The 20,996-nt window shown below is 41.5% G+C and overlaps 1 protein-coding gene and 1 non-coding gene across 3 annotated transcripts; one reads left to right on the top strand and one right to left on the bottom strand.

Annotated features, from left to right (window-relative positions):
- The first annotated feature begins 668 nt into the window (after positions 1–668).
- Positions 669–753, top strand: TRNAR-UCU. Its single transcript is given in 2 exon segments — positions 669–705; positions 718–753. It is a non-coding gene; the product is annotated as a tRNA-Arg (tRNA).
- Positions 754–4,464: 3,711 nt separating this feature from the next.
- On the bottom strand, positions 4,465–20,152 carry DNTTIP2 (deoxynucleotidyltransferase terminal interacting protein 2). Of its 2 annotated transcripts, XM_034778697.1 has the most exons (8): positions 20,018–20,152; positions 15,836–17,435; positions 15,634–15,802; positions 13,236–13,371; positions 12,055–12,150; positions 11,275–11,439; positions 9,851–9,960; positions 4,465–8,131 (listed from the first exon to the last, which is right to left on the bottom strand). In XM_034778697.1, the coding sequence occupies exons 1-8, from the start codon at positions 20,078–20,080 to the stop codon at positions 8,038–8,040; spliced, it is 2,433 nt and encodes an 810-aa protein (XP_034634588.1). In that variant the 5' UTR covers positions 20,081–20,152; the 3' UTR covers positions 4,465–8,037. The 2 variants fall into 2 exon arrangements, with proteins under 2 accessions (XP_034634588.1, XP_034634587.1); XM_034778696.1 differs by having other exon boundaries at positions 15,634–17,435.
- Between the last annotated feature and the right edge of the window lie 844 nt (positions 20,153–20,996).

Raw genomic sequence — 20,996 nt, 5'->3', positions numbered from 1 at the left:
CATTTATTTAGTGCTCATTGGCTACAGTACCTAACAGGACCCAATCCAGCAAACACATATGCATACTTTACTTATGTACATACTTGTAGGATCAGTTCCACAGTATGCTCTAAAAATAATTTCTCAATAATAAAGATAATAAATTATTAATAATGAATAATAAACACAATCATGTTTAAAATGAATAAAAACATTAACAAAATAAATGCTTAGTGATAAAAATAACAGCATTACCACGATTTGTTAATGTCTGTACAGCACTTTGAATATGTGCTGTGCTATTATCATTGATCTATTTTGTATAATAAATGTATAGTTATAAGCATAAACCTAATGATTTGAAATAAAATATAGAGATTTAATATTATATTTATTAGTATTGATTAAAATATAATTAATCAGCAATAAAATATACTTTAAAATTCTTTTAAAATAACTCTCCTTTTTAAAAGTTTTTAAACTAAATATGAGAAGCAGCAGTTTAAGAAAGGGCTGTAGGAGTGAGCGTGGTTGTTTGGGGACATGATTCTTTTCAGGACCTGACCTAATTGGGTTAAGTAAAGAAGGGAGGATCCCATCTCTTGCTGCAGACCCATTGTCCCCAATACAGCAGGAAGGAACGCTCTGTATATAGGTTGTATGTCTGATGTGCAAAGAGTCCAACAGGTGGCTCCGTGGCGCAATGGATAGCGCATTGGACTTCTAGAGGATGAAGGGATTCAAAGGTTCCGGGTTCGAGTCCCGGCGGAGTCGCGTTTTTTTATTTTTTATTATCCTTTTTTTAAATTGATTTAATAAAGTATTTTAATGTTTACTCCTGGCAGCCTTCCCCGCCACAGCACGGACCGACCGGAGCTGGAAGCTGCCCTAGTTGGGCCCTGCCTTCAGCCCCCAGCGGCCGGACTCGGTGCCTCTGTGAGCAGGCGCTCGGGATACCGAGCTGAGGGGAGGCCGCGCTCGGGCCGCTCCGACGGGGGTGAGTGCGGCCGGGGCGGGTCGGCCCCTGGCCACGGATCTCAGGGCTCTGCTCCCCCGACCCCGGTGCGGGCTCGGCCCGACATCTAGGTGCCTCTCCCAGGCGCCCGGGGCGTCCTTGAGCTGGGGAGCGAGTCACCCCCCGGGCCCGCCGCCCGCGTCAGCCGCCCCTTAGCGCCGCTCGCTCCGGGCAGCGGCTGCAACCCCCGCCCCCCACCCCCACTCGGGTACGGGGAGCCCCGGCCCGCCACAGGCCCGGCGAGGGGGCGCACGCGGGACACTCAAAGGGGGCGGGGGGGGGAGGGGCGCTGACCCGCCTCTGCGCGCCTGGCACGAAGGCGGAACACAGCGCTGAAGCCGGGCGCCAGGGGGCCCGAGCTGCTGCTTTCCCCGAGCCGAGCCCCTTTGTAACACAGGAGTCCCCCGGGCGCACTGCACTGGCGAGCCCGCTGCCTGGCACCCGGCTTTGGGCCAGGACACCCAGCCACCCCTCGCGCAGCCCTAAGCACAGGCGGGACAAGGGCAGCAGCACAACGCCCGGGGGACTCAGCTCTGGTCGCTCAAGCCTGATAAATTTACATGGCCCCGGGGTGAAAGCGGGGACTGGGTAAAAACATCCACGAGCAGGCTCCAGCTAGCAACCAATGGGGCTTTGCATGAGCATGAAGCCTCACTGGAAAGCGTTGATCTCGGGTACATTTCTATTCTAACTTAACCTTGCAAAATTCTGCTCAACCCCTTCCTCGGGAAAAATGTGTGGGTATTTAGGGATGGCTGGGAGGTGTTTACATGAATAAAAGATCATGGGTTTTTATGCTGCTAAAGAGATTCTAGTCTGGGGCTAGTAGATTTTCATTCCACTTTTATAAAGCTAGTACCGATGCTGTATATAGACAGTCATCGACTTTACAACCTTCAATTTACAAAGAATAGCACTTATGCTGTTTCTGAATTGATACCCACATTCAACTTATGACAGGTAGTTTCAACTTTATGATGCTCAGGTCCACAAGGGCCTGTAGTGCGATTCTGAGTTTTGCATTGTAAGTCAAAATGTCATTTTTCAGGAACCAATTAGGGCATAAGGCCAAGGATTGCCTGTACTTATAACATCTTCAAGCCAAAGTGCTTTGAGACCTTTGGTTGTAACAGCTGCTGTTACATAATAAATGGTAAACAGCAGGTACATCTCATCCAACATGACCAGTAAGTCTGCAGCAAATAAGTGTCTTTCCTTCTATCTGTTTTCATAGATTCTAAGGCTAGAAGGCCCTATTGTAATCAAGCCATAGCACTTCCCCAAAATAATTCCTAGAGCATATGTTTTAGAAAAACATCCCAGCTTCATTCTAAAATTGCAGTTATGGAGAATCCACCATGTTCCAATGGTTAATTACTAGCACTGTCAAAAATGTATGCTTTAGGTCAAGCCTGAATTTGTCTAGCTTCAACTTCCAGCCAGGGGTTGCGTTATAGCTTTTTTCGAACAGCCACTGCCCCCAATTCCTTATCCATGAACTCATAAATTATCTTTTTATTCTACACTTTTTAAAAAGATCAGATTTTTTGTCTAGTTTATAGGAAAAAACTGATCATCTTTCCTCCACCAGAAATGCAATCTTTAACTTTAGAGCTCATTTTCCTACTAGGTGTGAAAATAAGAACTTCTTGTAAAAATATACTCTCAATTCCTCAAAACAGCACGTGTTCGCAAAAAAGCAATCCTGTAGCTGCAATGTCTTTAGTCTGTAGGTACAATCTATCCTAGTGCATGCAAAATATACAAAATAAGTTATTGTTCTCTTTAAAGAAACACCCCATTTGCACTGATCAGTTGAGGAAGAAAATTTTCAAACAAGTTTATTTAAAAGTAAGTCAAATTCATCCTTGAGGGCACTGCAATGAAGTTAGTGTTGAATTTAGCCTGTTATGTTTGTTATTGTTTTCCTCTAAAAAATGCACATTCAAAAATGACAGAAGTGATTAAAAAAAGCATTTCAATCATCTTTAAACCCAGCAAGAAAGAGGAATCCCTATTTTACCACCACCAATTAAACACTAGCAAAAAATCTTCAAATTTCAAATCCTCTGACTTTTAGTCATGTGCATTAATATAGTCTTTTCCATCTTGCATAATCTCTCCTACAGCTCCATCTCCTCCTCCTGCCAATTGCTTTAATTATAATCATGCCACTTGTCTGTCAGATTTTAAAAACAAAATCACTAAGGGAGAAGAAGTAGGCCCAACAAACTTACAAAAAAACACATGTGGCTACTAACATAAATGCAATACTGGCATAGTATAATGGTCCTCTACCACATAAATGTGGTGGTGACGGAGGCATTTCTTTCAAAGCACGAGACATTAATCCAAGCACCATATTCATAGCAGTGAATTAATTTTGTCTGAGACAGTTTCCCTCTTCTTTGCGCCAACTGACTTATGCAGCTTCAAATCTCTTCTCAGAACTCACATTTTGGTTTTGTTTCCACCATTTATCTCAGCTCTGACTCTTACCCATTACAAAAAAAGTGAAACAGTATAAGATAGAAAACAGATTCCATAAACTATGTAAATGCTTCACTTACCCAACAGATGTATTTCCTTCCCATTGTTTACTGTTTCTCCTCCACCATGCCCCTATCCTTGTACTCACCATGTCTAGATGCTATCATTTATGGAATTTTATCTAATTTACATTGCAGGGACCTTTTCTTATATTATTACAAATCATTTATACAATAATGTTGTGAATGTACACAGTATTTTACAAAGCTAAATAAGCTACCCCAAAGAGCTTACATTGTAAATGAGTTCAAGAGGGAATAAATTGGATTTTTGAAGGAGAAGAAAGGAAGGATTACTTGAAGAGGGGAGTGTGGGCAGATAAGGATAGGGAAAGCTCTCCAGGGATAGGGGGAAGTATGATAGAAGGCACCCAGCTGAGAGTGGAGAAAGGAGCAAAAAGGCCAAGTCTTTTAGGTGACAAGAAATTTTAACATGATGCAGTAAGAGACAAAACCAATAGAGGAATTCAAGAAGAAAAGTGACATGGTTGGAGAGGGAAAGCAGAAGACTACATTAAGTGCAGAATTTTGGACCAATTGAAAAGCAGAAGGATATGAAAAGCAGGGAGGCCAGAGAGTAGGTTATAGTGATCAAAGAATGATCAGCATATGACCAAAGTCTTTTAGTGGAGAAAGGGTGGATTAAAGAGAAAGTGACAACTTTGGGCTGGTCCCCACTTAGTCCGGACTTCGGACTAAGGTACTCAAATTCAGCTACGTTAATAACGTAGCTGAATTCGAAGTACCTTAGTCCGGACTTACCGCGGTCCAGACACGGCCGGAAGTCTCCCCCCGTCGACGCCGCGTACTCCTCTCGGCGAGCTGGAGTACCGGCGCCGACTGTGAGCACTTCCGGGATCGATCCCAGAACATCGATGGCGTGCCGCCGGACCAGCCGGTAAGTGAAGACTAGGCCTTTGTGAAATATTCACTACATGGTTAGAAGAGAGTCACATAACATGAAGGACAGAGTGGTGTTCTCTATGGAAAGGAAGAGGAATTAAAGGAAAAGACACATTCCATTTTGGAAAGACCAAGTTGGTGGTCAGAGAGGCAACTAAAAAAGAGAGACTGGAGAGTAAGGGAAAGGTCAAGAAAGTAGTTTGAGAAATCAGCTTCCTAAAAGTCGCAATGTCTTAATTTTGTTCACTACAAGTCATTGTAATGGCACCATATTAATAGTACCAAGTTGATCATGGTACCATTGCTGATCTGATTCTTTACGAATAGTTTCATTTTATTATTTGTATTACGGTAGTGCTTGGGAGCCCTTGTCATGGACCAGGACCCCATTGTACTAGGCACTGTACAAATAAAAAACAAAAATGCAGTCCCTGTCCCAGAGAGCTTACAATCTAAGCATAAGACAAGAGACAAAAGATGGATATAGACTGGCAAGGAGTACAAGAAAACAAATCTACTCTTAATATTCATCAGATAATATGCAACAGTCTAGGGACACCTAGGCCTAGGCCACCAGCAAGTGCATACTGTATATAGAAAAAAGAACCACATCACCTGCTGCTCCAAAAATCACAGGATTCTACCCCCTGAACTAAAGAGGAATCTCTCTTGGCAATAGTAGAGCTTATGTTTTCAGGCCAGCCTATAGAAAGCAGTATGATTACAAACAAATATCTGAGCAGGTCATTCCAGTACAGGACAACAAACAAACAAACAAGCTAGTATATTACATACTGTTTGCACAAAAAAATGTAGTTTCTCAAAACACACTGTTCTTTTATAAATCTATTTTTGATAGGCTTGTTTTATCTGTGTTGCTTATCAGTGATTTGGCCTTCTGATTGGTTCTGTTTCATATTGTGCCAAATGGAAGCCTATGCATTCTTTAATTAGAACTCAAGAATGCAGCAATGTGCTCATGTTTTAATTCTAAATTTAAACAGTTTCTAACATTTTCTTAGTATCTTACCTTTTATATCAGTCTTGTATAAATAGTGCAGGGATATTATGCCTCAATAATAATGTTAGCATAGTCAATAAGTTAGCCTTTAATTTAAGATACCACATCTTCCTCTTATTTTAAAATGTCAAACTCTTTGCACAAAAAATATATTCTAATTAAAATAATTTTAAAATAGCTACAAAAAATTCTGTATGATTGTATACAAGTTCATATGACCATTGTTCATAATACTCTTAAACACTTGAAAACATTTCTTATTCCAATTTTGTTCTTTCCTGTTTGTCCAATATTGATATTCTTCTGCTTCCACATTTCTTACAGAGCACAAGAGAGCACAGTTCTCGTTTTATTTCCTTGTTCTTGTATTATCATCAATGATGTATGCACAGGTCTGATACACAAATACAGGAATGATGATAGTAGAACAGAAACTACATCTCAGCCAAGATTTGCAGAAGGGATGGGTATCTGTATGTCCCCAACTTGACACTTTAGCTCAGCAGTTTCAAAATGCAAAGCCTCTATAAGTAGTTGAGTTGGGCACCCAAAATCTGTAATTGTTTTTGAAAATCTTGGTCCTAGCCTGTCTCCAATAGTGACTAATGCTGGATTGCTTTAGAAAAAACAAATTCAAGACAGAGAGGCATAGGGGAATTTCTTCCTAACTTCAGTTGGTGATCACTGTATGGCTTGAGCCATGAGGGCTGACAGCTCTTCTAAGTCTATTCTAGCTGCTCAGAGCCGAGGACATTTTCAGACACAAATGTCCAATCTCTTAATAAAATTTTTTTACTACACTATTTAAATCAAATTTCCTTTTGTCGGAAGCTATAAAATAGGACCACGAAGGCTATCTCTACACATTTTACGTCTATGATCTCTCAGTTTTTCTTTTCCTTTCCTCTCCTGGACAGTCGACCCCATACAATCCCACTATTGTTGAATAATAATTTCCAATTACCAATAATTTCCTATCATCAACTTCTGTTCTACCATTAAGTTTTCTGTATTATTCTCTATCCTAACATTAGTAATTAATTTAATGAACTCTATTAGCTGCAACAGCAGTACAAAAATACTGTAGGGTCATTCAAAAGACAGCTTAAACTTTTACTGAAAATACACGTGATTATGCAAGGTGATGGACTGACTGGTCTGGGAACTGAGGTGCATGGCACCTAGATAATCTGCAGGGGCAGTGCAAGCTTCCCACATCTGTGTACCAGTTTCCCTCAATCTTGATTTGGAGGGACTATCACTAGGGTTGAAAAGAGTTCTGTTTCCTCATCCATTCAGTTCTTAGCTTCTCAGCAAAAACTGCCAACAAGAATAGCAATTACCATAATACCAGTTGTGGTAGTCTGTGTATACTAGAAAACGGACTGACCCCATGAAATCATTTCATATCAATGGCAAAACAGACAAGTGGTAAAAATACATAACCCTCAACAAAAAAAGAGTGGATTTTAAAAAGAGAGGTATGTAGAATCTAGAGGATAATCTGCACCATGCTATGTTCAGTCTTCAGATGTGGAACACTCCACCACCAGAGATCAAGCTGAACAAGAATAATTACTTTTAAAATAGCATGCAAGAACCATATCCATGCACAAGTCATTTCTCATTAACCGCTGCTAAAGAATAGCCCAGCACGTCCTCTTACTGAGGCAACGGATAAGGAACAACTAACTTAATTAAGCAGTGTAACAAGGGAAAGATGAAATGTAAGCTCCTTTCAATAGAAAATGTGCTTCATAAATTATGTAAATAGAGGCTAGACTCTACAGAGATCAAGAAGTAGACAAAAGTGATGATGCCTTAGATTTGGCACTATCCCTTGAAATTTATATTTTTACCTTTTAAGTTAACATTAAATTAGACCAATATAGTACATGAACATCCACTTCAAGATAACTCTGACAAAGCCTCCTGAAATCTGTTAAAACTCATCTCCATTTGTGGACAACTTATTTTTCCTGTACAGCACATAATAAAATGTTATTTTTACAGTCCAGGTGTAAGTTTATGATTTTGAAGTATCATTGTTCAGTAAATCTGAATCGCTGCTCAATGAGATTTTAAAAAAATCACTGATTATTACTGTAGGTTGAATACCTGTGTTTTTATAAACTCCTTCAGTAACTAGGAGTCTTTAGTGACAAGTGCCTGCAGGTTTTCCAGTTTCTCACAAAACTAAAAAACCGAGGATTGCAGTTTTTAACAAAGGTTTTTCCATTAAAATACAATCTTTTTTTTTTTTAATCTCAGCTCTTTCACATGACCATTTCCATCAACTATTTATTTGTACAGGATGTCTGTTTTTGCCTTTTTCTATGAAGAATGAATCATGCTGTCTCTGTTGCATGTCTATACCAGTCCACAGAACAAAATCCCATTGCAAGTCTCCTCCTCCCCGGTCAAAATACTACTGCTAAAACAGGGCCAGCCCTGTCCTAACTCAGTCAGTATGACAGCTTCAATCTTAAACCACTCACCAAAATGTTCTGTAAACAATTTTATAATTAAAAACAAAAAAAAGAGTTTCATCTTGTTATTTTCTCCTAGTCTTATTTGTGAAATTTCTTCTTCTTCCGATTCTTCTTGCCTGCTGCAAGAGCTGCCTTTTCAGTCATGATCTCCTGGTACTTCCTTTTATTGTATCTGAACAACAACAAAAAATCAATTTACTTTTATTAAATAGGTCAAATCACAAAGTAAAAGATGAGTGTGACCTACAAAAATCCTAGATACAAAATACATATTTTGCCAGAGTAAGTTGTGTCTTGTGTTTTCTGTTTCAAACTTCTTTAGTTTGATAAGTATATGACTAGTAAAGGAGAAGTGATCTGGTAGTGCTGATGCGATAGGCAAATATTTGGAATCTTTTTTGAAATACTGCTGGTAGAATTATCACCACCAAAAACTTAGGGGAAAAGGACTGCTGCATCACACAACATAAATGAAGCATTTTAGTCTATTTACAGGCAAGCTCCTCTGAAGAAAAAAGCAATAATTAAGTGAAATGCCAATTTTAAAAACACTCAAGCATTTTGCATCAGCAGCTCTTACCTGTAGCAATGGATTTTTACATCATGCACACAATTAGACTTCTAACACGTTTTATGGCTTGCTAAAGGCTGTCTCTTTGTTAACGATGACCAGGCTCAGCAAGAGCTGTGATGCCAATACCACTCAGTGTACTCTTTGATATTAACAATCAATCAGTCTTATATCGAAGATTTGCGAGAAGACTAAGATTAATATTAAATAATACATAGAACACACACAGTGAAGACAGGCTAACTTTAGCTGTTTTCCCAGGGCAGATTCTCCTGTTCCTGCATCAATTAGCAGCGTGAACAATGTCAACATTTTAGTGCTTGCTGAGGCTGCTGCTTGCCAATAGGAAACTTGACAAATAGTTGTAACACCCAAGTGCTTTATTCAGTTACTTTATTAATTACTCACAAATGCTAAAATTGTCTGGTTTTGTGAGCAATTCATCTTTAAACATTGCTTTTAATAAATATTTTTGAATTAATCAGTGCCTATGAAAGAGTACTGGCTAAAGCTAATCATACTGGTAGGAAATAGCTATTGAAGTTTCCATACCCTACGCTGCCAATACATTTAAAATCCTGACCTGCAATCAACTCCTGGTATCCCAACCCTGGTTCTCTTCATTTATATGAAAAGATGAGAAACTGCAACAGGGTATCATGTTAACAGACCAATATGCAAAATGGTTTAGGTTCGCCAATCCACCCCAAGAATTATAGATGATCAAATATTAACTCATTAAATCATTCTTTAAAAAAAATTTCAGAGAAATTTGATTATCACGAAGGTGCCAGACTGACAACCCTGTAAATTAAAATCCCATCTATATGCACAGTTACAGCACAGGTAGCAGCAGAGCAGGTTCACTTTCATTCCCCCATCAACATGCCTGAATCCTATTCTGCAAAAGTCACTTCCAGAAAAAAGGAGCTAGATCAGGTCTAGTTCAATAGGCTCTGTGGCAAGACTGCCACTTGGGTTGACTTCTGTCTCCATTATGGAACTAAACCGAGACCACCAACTCACTTCCTATAGTCCATTAGATAACTGATAACTTTTATATAGCGCATACTGCTTCCAATATACCCATCTAATTCAGTAAAGCATGACTTGATCTACTCCTGTTACTCTGATCTCTGGAATGGAAGTGTCACTATTGTGGTGGCACTAAGCTGGCTCTAATTTTTTTAAATACAAGAAGTAATTCAAGTTAACTGAAAGGAAAAAATAAGTTACTCTAATCAAAATTGTAATACATTTCTGTCTCATATGGATCATACTGGTAGTATTATAGTTATAAAGCAGCTTATTTTAAAATACCTCCTAAACTCAGAATCTGCAAGCAGCTCTTCAACAATGGTTCTCTTCCTTTGTTTCTTGGGGATTCGAGCATGGTAAAAGTCTATCGGAGTGTCAACCACAGTCCCAACCTGGGAAAAGAAAATTTAAAATGAGCCTTGCTGCAACATAATACCAGGATTTTTGTTTGTTTTTAATGACAAGTCCCGGGTGTTTGAGGAGAAAAATGGGAGGAATCACGAGAAGCTGTAATGCAAAGTGCCAGAAGAAACAAGCAGTGTTTTGTATGCATAATCACCATTTTTCCTCTCACGTTTAATCCAAAGAACAGCATGTGAAAACAGTGCAGTTCTGAACATAGGGACTACTGCACCAGTCCCTACCATGGTAATCACAACCTAGCTCTCAAAATTTATATAGGATTATATTTTTGTTTACTTGAGAGAGGGCAATTAAATCTTTCACAGGTCTTGTCCTTTATCACTACAAAGTTATTGCTCAGCAATTACTATTACCTTTTAACCCAGTACAGGATTTAAGGGCCCTACCGTGAAAAATGCTGAACCCACTTCAACTCCCATTGATTCATGGCTGACACTTCTCTGAGTTGGTTTGGTCACCATAGGGATAAGGGTGGCCCATAGAGCATGTATTTCCTGGTGTGGCAAAATGTGTATCTTGATCTTAATTAAATAGAATGCCACCAGATACTATCGTGACAGGAAACTTACAATAGCATATAACAATGCTCAGCCTTGAAAGCAAGCCACCAATGTTTTGAGAAAAATGAATATTTGTAAATGTGTGCTGAATATGCCAAATAGCTAGAGGCAGAAAAGGACTAAGAACTTAACTAAAAATATAAAAACCAATTCCAGATTTCCTGCAAGTTGCACCAGTTTCCAATTACTGTCAAACCACAAAATACATTAAGCTGCAATAGCTACAGTAGCAGGAATTTCAGTGGATCAATGGCGCCAGTCCACAAAAGAGAATCTTGACTAATAAGAGAACTGATTATTATTACTATTATAAACTTGTAAAAAAAGACTGATATAGTAGAGAAGACCTGCAAAATCTGAAAGGTTAGATACAAATTTATTACCATTGTGTGGCATGAAAACAGATTTTGAAAACAAAAAGGATGTATTTCCATCCTGTGATATCAGTTACAAGTCAGCAAGCAAAAAAACAACACGGGCATATATAGAAGTACATATATAAGGCTAAATAGTTGGTTGCAACAAAATCCCACTTGTAAACTGTAATCAAGTTAAAAAATTGTAAGTAAATGAAAAACAACATAATTTTATAGTCTATGCATCTAATTGTAAAAGTGAGTTCAGACAAATGGACGTCTAAAAATAACTAGATAGGAAATAAGCATAACTGTTCTGGACCAGAAAAGTAGTAATAGGATCTCTTTATTTTTCCTGGTTCCTCACCTGAAAGTATTTGGGCAGACCATCTCTATCATTCTTCTTGTAAAAACGTTTGGGGTCCATGGAAGCCCTCATCTTCAGAGCCTTTAGATCATTTTTCAATTCATTTGTCATTTCTGGAGCTTTCATACCAAACCAGCCATCACCTGTTGTTTTCTCTCGCTCTGCCTATGACAAAATATAAAGAACAATAAAACTGCACTGAAGAGCTTTAGTGGTGGAGAGGAAGGAAAAAGCAAAGGATTGCTGCATTTAAAATAAAAGTTCATATTATTTAAGAGTATATTTCAGAGAACTTTACAGTCTGATTTTACAGACCAGCATTAATTAACCTTAGCAACTGGTGCCTCCCAAGGACCTGATCTCTGTTTCCCAAACATTCTGAAGAACAAAACAACAAACTATGCAGACGTCACCAGGTAAGCAAAGATATTCTTATAAAAATATAGAGAAACAAGATGACAAGGAAGCCCCAAACCTTTTCAAAACATGCCAATTTAATCAAACTCTGCAACTGGGACAAGGATTCTCCTCAGGCCAGGCAGTGGGACCAGCATTTGCCCTTTCAGTCTTTGTTCTAGTCTCAACATTTCCAGAAGGCTGAATCTCAAATTACTGTTCAATGCTGATATGAATTTGCAGTTCATAAATCAATATACTTAAGAGAGCTACGCATGCATGCCACCTCTACATTTTCATATAATGGAAATTAAAAGCAGGCTTACTCTGGTTTAGAAGTGCCAGATGTTACCATGCTGTAACAGTCAGAGGCTATCCACTTACCTTGCGCTGTTTCTTTATCTGATGGATTGACTCCCTGAATGGTGGAACACAGTCCTTTTTTTCAAAATCTGGAGTTATTATACTCTTCTTCAAGAGCTAGAAGATATCATTAAGTTATTGTTTAAATCATGCTACTGATGAGACTGATCTGAATTGTATTACACATTTGGTTACACAAATAAGATAGCAGAGAAATGATAGGGAATCATAAGTAAGCATCATCTCAATAAAATGGTTGCTAAGTGAGATAAGCCTCCCCGCCCCATGATGGAGGAAGTGGGAGTTCTTAATACCAAAGAGCACAGGGCTGGCCAGCTACAAAGTGCAGCAGGCTGGCACTGGAAGAAGTGAGCTAGCAGACCCTGCTGGCAGAGTAAATGAGCCCATTAGGGATGGGATTGTCTAAGAAAATAACTTTGCTGGAAAGCAACGCATGCCTGTCACCCACTGACAGTCAGCCTAAAACCCCATCCCAAACAGGTATGGAGGGGTCAAATGTCCCTTTAACTCAGCAGTTCTCATATTAAGCATTGTGAGCAGATCTAATTTTGCTGTGCTGTTTTGCACCAAGTTTTAGTTCCTGCTGAGGATGTAACTATCTGAGAGCACAGTATCAGACTCAATCTCATTCACAACTGACAGCATGGGAATTATTATCTAGGACTGCAATGATGCAGTGTAGCAGAAACTCAATTCATGAAATATAATCTCTAGATAAATATCTGGCATGTATTTGAGTGGACTGGACTTCTTCCTATTCTGTAGGATAATCCCCAGTATTTACAATGCACTGAGGGATCTATATAGACTCTTACATGCCATATACATTTAATTCTTATCATAAAAACAAATTTAAATACGCCTCTACCTCGATATAACGCTGTCCTCGGGAGCCAAAAAATCTTACCGCGTTATAGGTGAAACCGTGTTATATCGAACTTGCTTTCATCCGCCGGAGTGCGCAGCCCCGCCCCCCGGAGCACTGCTTTACCGCGTTATATCCGAATTCGTGTTATATCGGGGTAGAGGTGTAAATGCTTTCACCATACAGAATTTCTCTTTCCTCCAAACTCTATTAGCAAGGCTTTTCTTTTTAAATAAATGTCACAATTGGATTCATTTTAGCATCTTTGAATCCCAGACATCTGTGTAAAATTATAACCTTAGATTCTTCACATTACCTCTTCTTTCTTTTCCCCCTTTAACTGTTTAATTGCACTTGAGCCAGCTTTTTGTTTTCCTGCATCAAAGCTAATATATAAGCCTCCAAGCCTCTTGATATTTAGACCAGGATCTATGCTGCTTGATAGATGTAAACTGAAAGAGAAATGGCTAGTTAATCATTACAGTAATATTAACAAGTTTATAGTGATCTTCCAGTGTGCCCTCTGAAGAAAGGCAGGATTCAGAGAAAATGTCTTATCCTTCTCCTCTGTACTCCTGGTGCATATCAGATAGCTGTCATAAAGGGGTTTCTCGATTGCTATGCTCAAAGGAAATGGGGTTACACAACTAAAAGTGGAAGTGGAAATACAGATAGGTATAGCAAATCATACTGTACTTCCACTTGGCATAAAGCATAACATTTATTAATAAAAGTTTGTTGGAGAGAACTACAGGGGAATCACTTCCACAAAGCCTCCCCTCATTTGGTGCATCCCTATCTTGGGCATTCCTATCTTCTGTGAGATTATGTAGACTATGTTATCAAAATATTCCCTTTCAATGTTTAATTGACTCGAAATGAAAAATTCAAGGTCACTGCCTATCTTTTATACATTTTGTAATTTGTTAACAATGAATCCAAACAGAAGAACAAGAAGCAACAAGAACAAGTAAAAGCACAAGAACAAGTTGGAGGTAGAAACATATTGGATTCTTAAACACTAGTGTCTGTATGTTTGCTACCATCAGACATACACTGAGACTTGTAATGCCCTTGCCTGTATTCCTAATAATACTTTATATTATTAGAAACTACATTTTGAAAATGTAATACACATTGCACCATTTGTCCCCTTACTGCATTCTGGCAATACAATTAACTAATTCATAAAATATGTTTGATGGTCAATTTGAGAGGCATGTTTTCTGTTGAAAAGATTTAATGCAAGCTATAAAATGTTGAGAAAACAGTGAACTGTGTGTATGCAATTAACACAACAAACCCAGGCTAGTAAGTTTCAGTCTAGCCTAAATCTGCAAAGTTTGGGTTGCAAACACTGCAGGGAGATGTGTAAACTAAACAAACATTTTCACTTTAATTATAAAATATTAAGAAGTGTTTTACTACTGGATTTTGTGAAATTTTGGGTGCTTAAACAAACAAAACACCCTAAAGTTAGTCAAGGAGCTTTAAAAGTCTCATTATATTAATATAAAACTCAGGGACAGTTAAATCTCTCTACTTAGGGCAAGTGTAAAACTAGGCTACTCACGCTTACCTTTGCAAAGGTTTTTGCAATCTACAAATGAAAGCATTGTCTATGCAAAGCAGGGTTTTTTAATATATGGTAACCAAGGAAGAGGTTTAATGACTTGGCCCCGGCACACTATGGCAAATTAGTTAGGCTTTGATATGGAACCACCTAGGTTCTAGGCTCAGGTCTGGTGCTTAATATGCTTTATTTTAAAGCAATTTTTATAAATGCTTGGAATGATAAAAGGCTGTGATCTGTTTGCATGTGTTGCTAACTTAGCAAAATAGCGAACTATTTCATCAAATGAACTGAAATAGGCAAGGTTCACAAATACCCATTATTAGCTTGGACAGTGCCCATGCGTTCCTGTTCCTCCCCTTCATTTAAGTTTTAAAAACCTTTGTCTTTATTTACCCTCCTTAAAAGAAAAAACAAGGAATGATGTTTGTTTTTTCAACTTCCCAGTTTTTTACACTTTATTTCAAAAACTACTTAAGATGATTAAATGACAGTGTTTTCAGTACTAAGAATGTTGCACTCCATCTAAAGAGTGCTGTAATTCACGGGAACACAAGCTATGAATTTTTATGAGATTCAGCCAACAAAAATAGTTATTGGAGTGGGTGGGGAGAGCCACTCCTGTGGTGAGAAAAGGTATCACTACAGAATGGAAGGAAAGAGCCTCAGATGGTGATAAAAAGGTTTAAAAAAAAAAAAAAAACACAACTGGCATCAGCTGGACAAGGGAAACACCACTAAAGGGTCCTTAAAGGACAGTCACATTGGTGGAACCTCTGCATATCACAGACCTGTGTCTGGATATAGGCATAACAGAAAGACTGGTTGGGGATAGTTTGAGCATTGGCCTGCTAAAACCAGGGTTGTGAGTTCAATCCTTGAGGGGGCCACTTAGGGATCTGGGGCAAAATCAGTACTTGGTCCTGCTAGTGAAGGCAGGGGGCTGGATTCAATGACCTTTCGGGGTCTCTTCCAGTTCTAGGAGATAGGTAATTGTGGAGCTATAATTCCACTTTAGAGTTCAAGAAACTCCAGCTTCACACATTGATTATATCATCACAAGAACTCCCTCGCTATTTGACTAACAATATGCCTGTTATAATTATATGTGGCTGCTTAAATTATCTGTAAAAACACTTACATATTAGGCTTTTTATTTTTCAATAAATATGCATCTTCATCTTCATCTACGAACTCCTCCTCATTATCTTCCAGATCTGAGGACTCCTCATCTCTTTCATGTTCTTCATCCTTACTTTCTGCATCACTCCTTCTTTCTTCATCCTTACTTTCTGCATCGCTCCTTCTATCTTCATCCTTACTTTCTGCATCGCTCCTTCTATCTTCCTGTTCTAGGTAATACTTCTTGTTGCCGTCCAAATCAGGTTCTGTGTCAATTACAAACAGTTCTCCATGCGATGATTCATTTTCTAAAGATTTGTCCAAGGATGACTTCTTATTTCTGGTCTCTGCACAATACAGCTTTTCTCCTACATCACCCACTTCTTCCACATCGCTGTTTTCAGTTTCATCACTCTCATCACTGCTCAGGAGCAACACAGCAGATATCTTTTTATTACATGATCTTTTGGTTACATGTGGGGAGGATTTAGTAACTAGTTCTGCTTGACCTTCACTATTGTCTACATTGATATCAGACATTTTGCAGTCACCATCACCATCATCACCAATTGGTGATAGGTGTATGCCCTTTTGCGGGCTGATGGTTGTGCTACTTGGTTTGTCTGCCACCATTAATTCATCTGCATGGGTGAGAGATCTCTGTGTAGCCTCCACAATATCTGCTTTTTGGTATTCTGGAATTATATTTCTTTTTCTTGGTGTTGTCTGCCTATGGGACTTAAATGATTCATCAAGGCTCTCAAGAGAAGCACTTTTCAACTTTGATTCTTGTCCAGTTATGTCTCTCTCCTTTTCTAACATTTCCTCTGATTTATCTACAATTTCAAAGTGTCTCTCCTTTATTGTTTCTTTTTTAGGAGATGCTATGGTACAACTTTTTCCTGTTTCTTTAGGACTGCTGGGTGTTGAATCAATTAAAACTTGTTTTGGGTCATCACTTGGGTTTGTACTGGCAGATTCAGTCTGGCATTGGGTCTTGCAGGGGCTGGGTTGTTTATTACTCTGAGTGACGTATTTATTAAGTGAAAGAGAGGAAGTTTGCTCTGTATCAGAATCAGATTTTGTGACATGTTCAAAGTCAGATATGACTACTGGCTGGGATTTAATTCTGTCCTCAGTTAACTTCTCATCTTCCAGCACAACTTCACTAACTTTTTTCTCAGTTTGTCTAATGGTTTCTGCTTGCGATTTCATTAGCATACTCCTAGTTATTCTTTTGGTAGTTACAGATGGCTCCACACAAAGACCCGAGCACCATGACTCTGCATCAGAAACCTCTTCAGCTTGGGCTTCACAAATTGGATCTGGGTGGAGTTTAGCTTTGCACTTCCTGCTTCTCGTAGTTCTTGTAGCACTAGCTGTACAGCCACCAGATACAGTTGAAGAACATGACTCAGCTTCAGAGACATCTTCATCTTGAGATTTACTTAATTCACTCAGAAGAGCTCCCTTGCTAGACCTATTTTTGGCTGGTGAATCTGGTTGATAAGGAATTGTGATTTGTCTTCTCCTTGTTATCCTTATAAATAAAGGTGTTTCATGTTCGGACATGGCAGAGTAATTTGATTCTGCTTCATCTCCATCAGCCTGTGGCTCAGCACTTGATTTTGTTGAATGCACATTGCTGTCTCTGTTCTTAGTTGTTTGTGCCTCAGAGGGATCACCAAGATCTGATTTTGTTTCAGCATCTTCCAACCCCTCATCCTGAGATTCATGAATGACTTCTGGCTGAGAGTTTCCTTTAGTTCTTCTCCTGGACATCTTCGCAGAAACAGGAGTACTAATTTCAGCAGATGCCAGCTACAGAAATAAAAAGATTAATAACAAACAAGACATTTCCGCAGAAAAATACACCTTTAAAAGAGTCATATGAGTAATTCTGGCCTCAAATTCACAAGCATTTTGACTTTTTAAATAACTGTCTAGAGAAAGTTAACCTGATGACATACATTTTGCATTATGCAACGCTTAGTACCACAACTAAGCATTGGTGAAGAAGCTCCATTATTCATCACTCATTTGCCTACCTATGCCTTTTGCAAACTAGCATCAGACTTTGCTTCCTCCTGGAAGAATCCTACTTCCTGAGATGTGTGCTGTTGGAGGCCTCATACATATGCTTTTATGTCCAGCAACTGATTCCTAGGTTGTTGTTTTTCTGCTTTATACCTCTACACAGTCCTTTATTAAATCTGTCAAAGTTAACTGTGATTTATTTATGTAACTGGACAGCTGAGAATGGCCTTAGTCCCAGCAATCTCCAGCTGCCAGAACAGCCTTATGGGCTGTCCTCTGGAACCACAAAGGTGGTATAAATCACTGTTAAGACACCAGATCCCACACCAACTGGAATTCTATCAGACCCAAGAATCAAGCTATCCTCTGGGCAAGAATAAGCAAAAAACAAAAAACAAAAAAACAACAACAAAAACCACCCAAAAAACACAAACTAAACCAAATGCTCTGAATCTAGTTCAATCTGGGTTTGGCGGGCTGCCATAGGAAGCAGATTCCAAAGATGGAATTCTGCTGCCTGTTTAAGCCTAGGAACTGATCGCAATAGCATCACAGGGGATTGTAATTCCCACAATAAGGTAGAGAGTCAACCTTTCAAAGAGCTTTGCCCCAGATCATTCATGGCTACAAAGATTACCAACACCATGAACTGGTACCAATAAATAAAAGTCAGTACAAAGACTTGGGTTCAAACATTATGTATTCATTGAAGCTTGTTCCACAGCAGGCAAATGCATTCTGCAATAGCAGGAACCTTCTGCAGACAGAGGAGGCTACACTACCCTGTTTCCCCGAAAATAAGACAGTGTCTTATATTAATTTTTGCTCCCAAAGATGCGCTAGGTCTTATTTTCAGGGGATGTCTTATTTTTCAGAAATGAAAAATGCCTTATTATCGGTGGATGCCTTATTATCGGGGAGGTCTTATTATCGGGGGGATGCCTTATATTACAACGAGAGGCAAAACTGTAAGTAGGCCTTATTTTCGGAGGATGTCTTATTTTCGGGGAAACAGGGTATCTAGAGTAGTCCTAAACCAGTGGTCCCCAACACGGTGCCCGTGGGCGCCCACCGGGGCATTTATGTGCGCCCACCTAATGCCCAGCATGGGGAGAGAAACCCGTCCCCGCGCCTGACGGGGACAGAGAACTCAGGCTGCGGGCGCAGTGTTCTCTGTTCCTGGCGGGCGCGGGGCCCACCTAGTGCCCAGCAGGGGAGAGAAGCTGGGGACCCCCGCCTGTTGGGGACAGAGTACTCCAGGGCTGCGGTTCTCTGTCCTCATGGCTTCTCTCCAGCTTCTCTCTTCATTCATATATTATGTAATATTAAATATGATGTTTTCCATATTATTTAATGTACAAATACAGAATAAGCCTTGAAAAACTGTTGGCGCCCGCTACACTCTTCTGAAAACATGAATGTGCTACTGGCCACAAAAAGGTTGGGGGACCACTGTCCTAAACCCTCCTAATCCAATGGTATCTATGCAATGATGCTTCAGCAGTCTAGCCTTGCAGTGCCAAGGCATGGATGACTATTGCAAAGTCTGTATCGCATAGAAATACTTAAAATCTCCTGGCTAGCACTAGATGATGAAAGGCACTGCAAGCCACTGCTGATATCTAAAAATTGATAATGAATCTAACAGAATTCGCCAGGCTCCGATTCCCATTTGTCACCACACAGCCATTTTATTCTGAACAGCATGTGTCATACAGAGTGTATCCCAAAAGTCCCCCAATCAGTTAAATAGACAAAGAGTGAGAAAGCCATGACAGAAGAAAGAAATGCAGAAGTGTGTCCAATTGTTTAAAACCCCCTCAGGTCCAGGGAGCCTTTCAACTGTTCCCTACCATAGTTTGGAGCTACAACTAATACACAATACTTCACTTTCAAGCCGGTGGCGGCAGGCAATCGAACCGCTGGAGAAGGGGCCAGCCCGCCTCAGCAATGCAGGCAGGAGAGCACCTACCACCACCGACATCTGCGGGGAAAACCAAGGGCCGGGGAGGGGGACACAGCACGGGCGGCTGCCACCCACCGGGACCACCCCAAGACGGCAGCGAGCCATCCAGGCCCCCGTCAATCATGTCCAACAGGCCCATCACCGGGGTATCTGGGCTGGGGTCACCCTCCGGGGGAGCGGTCAGGCGGAGCACCACTACCCGGCCCTGTGGCACAGCCCGCACCTCACCGCAGGCCCCCGGGGGCTCCAGGCCGCTCACCCGGGGTCGAGCTCTGGCCCTCTTAGGCAGAGCGAGGGGAGCCGCTCGGCAGCCTCCGCCCGAGCTCGGCCCGCGGTGCGCACAGACCAGCCGGGCCCTGGCACGGGGCTTGCGGGCGCCTCCCGCTTCCTTCCTACCTACCTCTGCCGCAGCCGGGGCAGCGGGCTCCGGCCCGCGCCGCGCAGCTCGCCGCGTGGCCACCATCTTCCCCCGCGTGCCGGAGTGTGCGCAGCGCCGCACCCGCCCGCCTCTTCCGGCCCAGCCGCCGCAGACAGAGCTCGGGCGGGACACAGCCGCCGCCGCGCGCGCAATGTGCTACTGGTAGCAGTGACTGATAAAAGTGCTGCCTGACGTAGCAAATGCCCACAGGTAGCCGTTTCTTGCACTACAATATGTAGGGATACCATAACCCTCCCCCCCCCCCCCCAAAACAAAAAGAGAACACTCCAGGGGCCCCAATCCCGCCCCTTCCCCAAAGTCCCCGCCCTAACTCCGCCCCCTCCCCTGAACGCTCCGCCCCCTGCTCCTTCCCCTCACCTGCTTCCCACGACTCAAATGTTCGGGGCGGGAAACCTGAGGCAGGCAGGCAGCAGGTAGGCTGGGGCTGGGGCGCGGTGCGGTGCGGGCGTGGCCCAGTCCAGCCCCCCCGGCTGAGCGGCTTCCTCTGGTGGCTGGTCCCAGCGTCTCCGGCCCGACTCGGTTCCGGCCGAGCGGCTCCGGCCCGGCCCTGGCCGAGTGGTGCCGGCTGGCGGCCGAGCACCCCAGTCCCAGCGGCTCCAGCCCGGTTTGGGCCCCGGTTCCAGCCGAACCGCTCTGGCCCGGCCCCAGCCCTGGGCGAGCGGCGCTGGCCGGTGGGCGAGCACCTCCGACTCGGCTCGGGCCCTGGTTCTGTCTGAGCAGCTCTGGCCCCGGCCCTGGCCGAGCAGCGCCGGCTGGCAGCCGAGCACCGCCAGCCCCAGCGGCTCTGGCTCCGGACCCAAGCCCCATGACCCCTCCCTATTTTCCCAGACATGTCCGGCTTTTTGGAATTTCCTCCCGGAAGGGGATTTGAGGACCAAAAAGCTGGACATGTCTGGGAAAATCTGGACGTATGGTAACCCTACAATATGTGTGAAATTAC

Source organism: Trachemys scripta, chromosome 8 (genome assembly GCF_013100865.1).
Source record: "Trachemys scripta elegans isolate TJP31775 chromosome 8, CAS_Tse_1.0, whole genome shotgun sequence".
In the NCBI taxonomy this organism is placed as follows: Eukaryota; Metazoa; Chordata; order Testudines; family Emydidae; genus Trachemys; species Trachemys scripta.
This window is presented reverse-complemented; position numbering and strand designations above follow the sequence as displayed.

What these genes read in the sequence shown, in the direction of transcription:
- DNTTIP2 (XM_034778696.1), bottom strand. Translation starts at nt 20,080, where the DNA reads ATGGTGGCCACGCGGCGAGCTGCGCGGCGCGGGCCGGAGCCCGCTGCC. An exon ending in AGGGGGAAAAGAAAGAAGAG is followed by an intron (nt 12,151 to 13,235) that starts GTAATGTGAAGA and finishes GATATCTTCTAG; the next exon opens with CTCTTGAAGAAGAGTATAAT. An exon ending in GTCTGCCCAAATACTTTCAG is followed by an intron (nt 9,961 to 11,274) that starts GTGAGGAACCAG and finishes TTCTTTTCCCAG; the next exon opens with GTTGGGACTGTGGTTGACAC.